Here is an 8,817-nt window from a genome sequence, read left to right as displayed (position 1 = left end):
TTTGATTTGTTCTCTGTCGTGAAGCATATATGGCCCGCTTATTTATCTTCGTATTTCCATCAAGCCTGTGTAGAATTCATTCTACAAAAATTTGGATCAGGAGTCAGACTTGCTTGGAAGAGTCAGTCGTGTAGCGACGCTTACACAGTGGCTGCCTTTAAGAACTTGCGTGAATATGAGGCTTTTAAGGATGCATATAACATACATTATTACTTTCAAGGGTGAACGAATAACTAGCGGACATTTTGAGAGTCCAATCTGCTTACAGTGTATCAAGCGGAATGAGCATTTGACAACCAGAAGAAAGAGAAAATCACATTGATATTCGGGAAGGCAACAAGAAATAAAACAGAAAATTCAGGGAGGAACAAAAAAAAATGTATATGTAAAATACAATCTTTCTCGAGGTTGAAATTGTGTCGAATCAGGAACTACTGAAAAATAAAAAGGGACGACTGGGACTTGATGAACCCGATGTGATTTGAACACATAACCTTCTGATCTGGAGTCAGACGCGCTACCGTTGCGCCACAGGTCCTTATTTATTGAAGCTAAGATGAACTTAAATAGCTTTTGAGTAAACGGAATCACCTTGGCGACCCACGTCACGTGGTAAATGAATGTGTTGGAGCTAGTGGACTACACAAGCCCTCTCCCACGTGACCCACACACATATATTAGCTCGCCACTAGATAGATAACAGAATGCCATAAGGCAAATAATTACCCGTAATAAATCACTCTAAATCAGCCTGGTGGAGATTTCAGAAGTCGAGCCAGAGGTTACCAGGATTGCAGTATACATGTTGAACACCGTTGACTGCGCCGACTCCGGGAAAATGATACAAGAGATGTAGCGCACGGAGAAAGAGTTAAAAGGATCCATTAGAAACAAGACCAATGTGAGGAGTATAACATCGAATAGGATTCAAGAAAGCCAGGAGACATGGGTATATTATAAAACAAAATTAAAATTTAAATGTAAAAATAAAAATAGCGAAAGAGTTATATAGAAACTTGTAAAACGGCTGATGGTTACCTAGAGTGGTGGGAGAGTGAAGCGAAATTGAAAGGTAGTTAGTTACATAAAATAGGGGCCCAAAAAAGGGAAAAAGTACAATCCAGCATTATATCCCAAAGGGCTGGTGAGATACCATATGCCCTATAAAAATAATTTCCCAGCTAAACTCCAAAATCAGGCCTTTGAAAGAATGAGTCTCTGATGGAGCTAACTTAGAACACCAAAAATAAAATAAGACAGCATAAATCCAAGAACACCAAGCTTCGGGGAAAAAAAAAAAAAAAAGAACAGAGGTAATTGCATATGCTGTGTGTCGAAACCTAGTTTATATATAAAAATATAGGTAGATGTAGAATTGGGACTTTGACCACTAGACTAAAAGGAGAACTCCTCTATTAGCAAGGCATTAAGTTCACAATTTCATGCCTTGGAATCTAACACTAGGCTGGTGTGGGTCCGGGACAATCGGGGTTGTGCCGGTCTGGGAGGACATCATTATATCATCATCAACCTCGTAGTTCTCCGCTCAGGGTATCGTCGACTATTATTCGTATTACCGTACATGCCTTGAGCAGGCACATTGAGACCTGGATGCGGTGGTTTGTGTGGTGGATATCGCATTCCAGGACCTCCTGGTCCATACCTTGGTCCGGGACCGGGCCCAGGCCTTGGACCATATCCGTATCCCCGTGGAGGGTACAGTGGCCTTCTAGCGCTTGGTCCACTTTGTTGAGATGGCATTATCACCGAGGGTGGTTGGGGTGGATACATTGCTGCTGCCGCATGTCGGCCGTCACGCTCGCAGTATGCAAGGCCATTCCATTCGAAATAGTCACCGCGCAGTACCATTTGACACGTTTGACATCTGAAGCAACCTGGGTGGTACTTTTTCTTAGCACCCGTCGTAGATTGTTCGTTTACCTCTTCAGTTTCGAGGTATTGTCCCTCAATACCCATATTGCAGGAGCCACAAAGTGAGCCATTTAGTTCGTGATAGTGCTGAGCGCAATAAGGGAGGTTATCCAAAACGTAAAAATCAGCTGTTTGAAATGGGGAACGGCATGTGTGGCAGACAAAGCACGCTTTGTGCCACCGACCTGTTAATCGGCCGTCCGCCGATGATATTGATTTTCCAACAATAATTGCTGGCAACCCCGACACCGGGTCTTCGCCCTACTGGAGTGCGTGTGGCAGTGCGTGCAGGGGGTGATACTGCACGTTTATCAATCGGATGTTGCGTGGGAAACACAGGTAATGGCTGTGAAAGGTCAGTCTTCTGCCCTGCTGATGAAAGGTACCCATTCTGGAAAGATGGATCAGTTGGAGAATCCATCCCGTGCACAGCCAGATCTCCTTGTCTCCTGGGCTCAACGTCAATTGAAAGATTATTCCAAGCCATATTGTCAGATGCAGACTTTGAGTGCGCCCCACTCGACACGTCAGAGGGTCCAGTAGAGTGGGAACTCCCGCTTGCCATATCCGACGGTGTCGTTCCAATCGACGAGGATATTGATGGATGGGTGCTATGGTTTAGCCCTAGATCTCGCGCAAAATTCGAGACGGAAAAATCCTCATTAATTCGATATTCGCGGATCGGAGATGTTGGATGCTCCTTTTCTGGTACATTGGGCTTTTCGTCCTTCTCTGGAACAGGAGGTTTGAAGCTTCTTGACGAGCTGGTTGTCGCGTGGGAAGGATCTCTGAAGTGGGAACTGTCAGGATTCCGGGAAATCTTCGGTTGTGACGGCAGGCCGAAATCAAAGCTCCCAAAAACGCGGGCCTTTTGTTGCTCTTTAGGGAGGCTCTCTCCCGCAAGGCGATCTAATTCGAAGTCCTCTTTACTTTCAAAACGATACGAGGAAGGAATCGCGTCGTATGGTCCTGGAGTGAAGCTCTTGATGGGCCCAGCAGGCAAGGGTGGTACTTCGTCCAACACATTGCGCCCAGATGTGGATAACTTCCTTGGCGAATAATGGTTAAGGCTCTCATCCCCATACCGCGAGCTAGCTGCAGATATCAGAAGCATGCTCTTGCTATCTATCGACATCTCCCTTCTGTGCTTCTGCTTCGATTTTGGTCGTCTCCGTTCTTCGTAGGGTACTGGTTCTTGTGGAATCGAAGAGCGGCTATTTTCATTATCGCTCCCAGCGTCGCCTCCACTCCGGACTGGACTTGTTTCGAAAGGCTTCGTTGTGATAGGGCTATATGTGTCTTCTACCGGCGTCCTAGGTTTTGATCTCACGGTAGAACCTGCCACGGTATGTGATCTTACAAAAGGTGTGAATGAACCATCTTCATTGGCTGGGTCTGGTGTCGGCGGCAGTGGACTTGTTTGACTTCGCTTGAGAGGAGACGGTGAGAGAGATGGAGTGTCATCGGTGTCGGCAGGGGTGAGAACACCAAGGTGTAGAAAAGGACGATCTGATGAAAGGTGAGCCTTCATGTAAAGTGATTATTGGATAATTTATTGCATGGCAAAACACATACTAGCTGCAAACGGATCAATTTTTGGCGGTGGCCCATATCTTCCCGACTTGCCAGGTGGATTTGGAGGACTGTCGAACGGGTTTCGATAGTTATAGTGGTCTGGAGGAGGAGTAACTACACAATCGTTTAGCACCGAATTTGCAGGGCTGTTCTGAGGGGCGTTTTTCTGAGCAAAGCTTGTCAAACTACTTACATCGCTGCGAAGATCCGTTGCAGATATGTTCTCCCATTTCAGAGATTCCCACACTCGCATTGCAATTGGAACATTTGATCACGGGCAATAGCCCGTCTGTAGGCAGGTCCGCCTCCATTTTAAAGGATATCTGGATAACTCATATACAGCAGGAGACTGAGGAATCCCGGCTACACCTTTCCTGGTTCACGCTTTGATCTCCCTTGCTTTTTGCTCCCTTTGTTATACGGCTCGGTAAGAATAGTGATGTTGTTCCTGGGAAAAATTAACAGCCAATTCCTGTGTCCAGGATATGTTTGCGGGGATTTAATTAGTAGGAGGTATTCCAGACAGCAATTGCCGGAGAATCCAAAGAGTGAGTTTAAGGGGATCTGATTTCGGAGTGTATTTAGGATGAGGAGATCGGTGATAGATGCGATAATAGTAGAGTATATAGTTTAACAGAAACAACAACGACAATAGGTCAAGATGTGTATTATATATTAAAACGAAGATATTGAATTGGGTCAATGATTAGTCTCTATATGAGTGAAACGGATGTAGTTCAACGAAGATAGAGCAGGAGAGGAGGATTGAGATTGAGATTGAGATTGAGATTGAGAATGAGGAATGAGGGAAGAATGGCCGCAGATGTGTGATGGTTGTCCCTGACTCCCTGCGTATCGAGAATACCACAATACCATCTCCCATTTGCGATTCCCCAGTTAAGAACCTCCCCAAGGCTTCAGGCTGGAGCATCCTCCAGCCAGATCCCCGGCTAGGTCTTACCTCTGCAATGATAATTTTGCATGTTTGTTCTCGCAACTGTCTCTTGCTCCTGAAACGGCAACAAACCCCTTGTGGTGCCTGACCCACTCGGCGACCATCGACTTCCACTAGGACATATCGGTGATAGTTCCAGTTCCAGCTTGCGTTTAGTCGCCTTCCAAAGGGAACGGTTCCACCAGGGGCACTGTCATGCATAAATAGGGAAATGTTTGGCTGCGAGAAATATTGGTGGGAGGAGTCCGCCAGAGCGCAGTTTCCGCCGTGTGCCCCCACCAGAACCATCTCTCCCCCGTCTCAAAGGCAGGTAGTTCTTGCACGGTATTCTCTCTGGGTCTGCCCTGCGTTGGAGAGAGAGTTACATCGGTTCTCCCCTACGGCAGTCCCTTGGAAGCCCCCGCCCGAAAGCGCCCATGGATCGTCGATATCAGCACCATCCCTGACCTGAATAAGTGAGTCCTTGAGCCCCGCTGCCATAGCTCCCAAGAAAAGCCTAATACGTATCATTCTTACTCAAATTTAAATACTAACCCCCTTTTTCTTTCCCTTTGTCTACACGTTTCCTTTCAGATGTCAATCAGCCCCAAAGCCAGACACCAAATCACGGCCAGACCACCATTATTCAACATTTGATACACACGATGACCCAAATCGCCAAAATGAAACAAGCAGCTATCTCAGCCAATCAAGTCGTTGCTATCGGCGCAAACTAGCTTCCCAAGCCCACTCATGATTTCTTTTTTTCAGTTTGCTTGCGTGCCCTCCTCCCCCATTTTTTTTTCGCGAAGTTCCTCTCTCCACGAATTAGCTCATCCACTAACCCAGGTAAGTTCAGACCAGTCCCCGCCGGACTTGTGCTAAAACCCGACTACTCCAAAAGCAAGGCCTTCATAGGGGCAAAGAGCCAAAAAAGAAAGATAGCATCTTGCAGATCGCAAGCGATCAGTCCCTAGGATAGCGTTCGCTTCGTTGGCTTTTGCGCATCCATCGTCCTTCATATGAACGGTGGTGGTTCCTCACTGGCTAACTCTAATCAGGACGGCTGAGCACGAGCTCGTGACGATGGTGATAGTGCACACGCTCTGGTGGTCACAGCTTTTGGTGATAGTCAGGAAAGCCGAGACAGACAGGAGCACCATATATTTCCATTTCCTTAATATCGGAACTGCGAGCAGGAATAAATAAATAGTAGATAATAAAAATAGATAATAAATATACATGCCATGCACGGCTTGAAAACTTGCTTTTATGCATTGTTACCGGATTGCCAAATCTTTGGAGCGCAACGCGCGGAAGCTCTTCACTCCCGCCAAGATCGGAGGTTTAAAGGGGGGATATTTACGAAAAAGGAAAGGAAGAAAAAAAAAAAAAAAAAGGGCAAAACATGTAGAAAAGAAAAGAAAAGAAAAGAAAAGAAAGAGAAAACACCACGTTCCTTGGGATGGCGATGACGGTTCAAACGGTTCCTCTTACGCGAGCTTCCTAAGCCAGAGCAAATCTGTGCTGGATGTGGTGCCTTGGTACTGTAGACGTGAGAGGTGAAACTTGGATATGTTCCAAATGTGTTTTCGCTTTTTCACGAAGTCAGGGGCGAACTCTAATACGTTTTCTACGTTCATACCAGCCAAGTTCATAAGATAGATCCTTTTTCTTCTTATTATTAAATTTCCCTGCTTTTCTTGGATCATCAGATACAGTGCATAATATATGACATCAAGAGTAGCAACATCTGGACTACTACCATGATATTGCCCATTCAGACGTGCTTGTTCCATCTGATGCAAACCTGAAGCACGACATGCCTGAGCCACATGTTGAAGGTCCAGTTCCATGATCCATCTCAGATTTCAAGATCCCACCCAAATAGTCCGTGACAACCAAGCTATGTTAGAGTTAGCGCAACACCATCCCTCGATCCAAACTCAATTTGCGGTGACAAGATCTGAGCCTTTCTCCCGCACCTTCTCCCTTTCCCGAACCTCGTCCAAAGTCGATGAATGCCACGGGACATAAAATATCACCGCGTTATGGAGTGTGCGTACGACCGCGCCGATCATTAACTTACTTTATTCATTCTCAACGCTCCCTTTGCTTCCCGTTTTTTACCGCATAATGCGAAAGTATCCATCCCTGTTTCCCGTCGTGAGTACTCCGTACGAAGAACCCCCATTGATTCATCCGCTACTACTGCGTAGTTACCTGACAGAGGATGTATCAGCATCGTTTGCCCCGCACAGAGACTTTCTAGACAGGAGGAGTAACAGGGATATAAGCGATATCATCACTGTGACGTGAACTTTGTTGAAGAATGGTGGTCCAGGGAAATCTTAATCTTGTTCCTGAGCTAACTAGTGGTAAGAGCTCTGTGGTTGGCCGAGAGGGAAAAAATATACGAAATCATCATCGGCTCACCTGACCATTTATTTTGGTAGTGACAGCCAAGAGCAGAATTTTGTATTTTATAATTATCCAGTTGCCATTGTTTCTGGGAGCTTTTGAGATGGTAGAGCGCTTATGCTCGGTTCCCCTGCTCTCACAGCGTGGACTCCGTAACTTACTACGTATATACAGCATTGGATATGAAGGATCAAAAATAAACACTCGTTGAATAAACGGTAGTTTGATTGTAACTAGCTTGATGAAGCGTAAGAACCAAGATACAGGCTAGGCAAGCCCTTTCCTTCACTGCAATCAATGCTATATTCTACATATAGAAACCGCTAATCTCACCATCTGGGGCATGTAGAATTAGCAAGAAGTTTCATTGCTGGCTGGCCGATATATTCAGCCCTGCGCTTTCTCCAATAAAGCTCGACCCGCATTTTACGAATCACAGAGGTCAGCTGCCCTGCGGTAAGCGAAGAATAAGCAATCTCTACGGAGTACTGCGTAGGAATATGTGATTTCGGCCCTTCGATGTTCTCAAAAGCAGGGGGGAAGATGATGTTGGCACCCAGTGCTGAGGTTGGCGGAAATTTCCTTGACGAATGACCATGTTTCTTCTTGACATTTTCTTCGACAACTTCACAAACACGCTCCGGGGTTGAAATTTGACTGGTGGATTTTGCTGCTTTTTGTGTCAAACTAACCTTGAATGGTATTTATAAAATCAATGTTTAACCGTCCGTCATACAAAGGTATTCTTTTTGACCCTACAGCCTGACGGGCATAGGCCTCACCGTTCTTTTTTTAATTTGCCATGCCAAGAATAAACGCCTTGGATCCGATAGAAAAACCCCCGGTCGCCAGGGGATATATAAGAGAGGCCGCCTGGGTTCGATGAGGAAGAGCTGCTTGGCTCTCTCCAGCTGGATGCAAAAATGCAGCATGGGCATGACATGACATGCCCCACCTCTGCTGAATCCGATGGTTGTGGCCCTACTTACCTTAGATGATCTTTCTTCAGAGCATCCCTGCCGATAATTTATGCCACTTGATATAGACAAGCCCAAAGTTATCAATGAAGATGAGACCGAATGCCACTTCACCCACCAACCCGTGGATCCCACATCCCCTCTACGTGTATAGGACGGGAAGGGAATTCACGTCACGGAAAGGGTCTTTGAGAATAGCAGAGAATAACAGGAAACTCTTCCGCTGGTTTCTGTGAGGCGGGACTACTGTGAGCAAAATGTCGGCTCCAAATTATGGACATGTTGAAACCAGTATCCCCCAATGGGCAGTTCAGGGACAAACATAGTAATACTCGGTATAAACTAACACTGATGCAATGAAAACTGAACACGCTGCATTCACCTCAGTTGGGTGGCCAGCCCCCAGGATCCAGACCCGGCGCTCATTTGCATCATATCTCACTGCGCTGACGTCCGAAAAGTTCGAGGGACCGATAATCACTTTCCAGATCTCATAGCGAAGGAGTGCAAACTCTTCGGCAGCGTGCCGGCCAACGTACAGCCCGTAGCGCTATCTGGGGTTGCGATATAGCAGAAGTCACTGTTAAGAAACGATCCGGGTACGAAAATTGACGAATAAATGAGATCACCACATTCTGTTGTCATATCATTTGGATCTCGACGGGCCGTGCAAATAGCAAGTCTTCGCAAAGAATGGACCGGTGACTTTTCTCTTATCAACTTGGTTTCCAATTGTTCCTCGCCCATTGCCAGAGGCGGGGATGTCGTCGTCTTGAAACAGACATATCGGCTTTTGACAGTGGCACAGTGTGTGACGGGTCTCTTTCAACTTCAGAATTGACACCAGCAATTGCAAACGAGCCTTGGCCTTGACAACGAAGGACAACCAGTCAGGCTCGCATTATCAGGCCATTCTTAGTGAAGGAAGAATTACGGGCTTGCCTCTTTATAAATGCAATCTCAGCCATGCTACGGCAA

At 46.2% G+C, this 8,817-nt stretch overlaps 1 protein-coding gene and 1 non-coding gene across 2 annotated transcripts; both read right to left on the bottom strand.

Annotated features, from left to right (window-relative positions):
- Window positions 1–466: 466 nt before the first annotated feature.
- On the bottom strand, window positions 467–538 carry HCAG_09432. Its single transcript has one exon. It is a non-coding gene; the product is annotated as a tRNA-Trp (tRNA).
- A 977-nt stretch (window positions 539–1,515) lies between these two features.
- Window positions 1,516–3,818, bottom strand: HCAG_07207 (predicted protein; the record flags this gene model as incomplete). The annotated part of the gene is made up of 4 exons (XM_001537735.1): window positions 1,516–1,885; window positions 2,118–3,441; window positions 3,508–3,621; window positions 3,701–3,818. The coding sequence occupies 4 exons, from the start codon at window positions 3,816–3,818 to the stop codon at window positions 1,516–1,518; spliced, it is 1,926 nt and encodes a 641-aa protein (XP_001537785.1).
- Between the last annotated feature and the right edge of the window lie 4,999 nt (window positions 3,819–8,817).

This window comes from Histoplasma capsulatum, genomic scaffold (genome assembly GCF_000149585.1).
Source record: "Histoplasma capsulatum NAm1 scaffold_8 genomic scaffold, whole genome shotgun sequence".
Classification (NCBI taxonomy): Eukaryota; Fungi; Ascomycota; class Eurotiomycetes; order Onygenales; family Ajellomycetaceae; genus Histoplasma; species Histoplasma mississippiense.
Note: the sequence above shows the minus strand (reverse complement) of the source record. Positions and strands in the feature narration are given on the sequence as shown.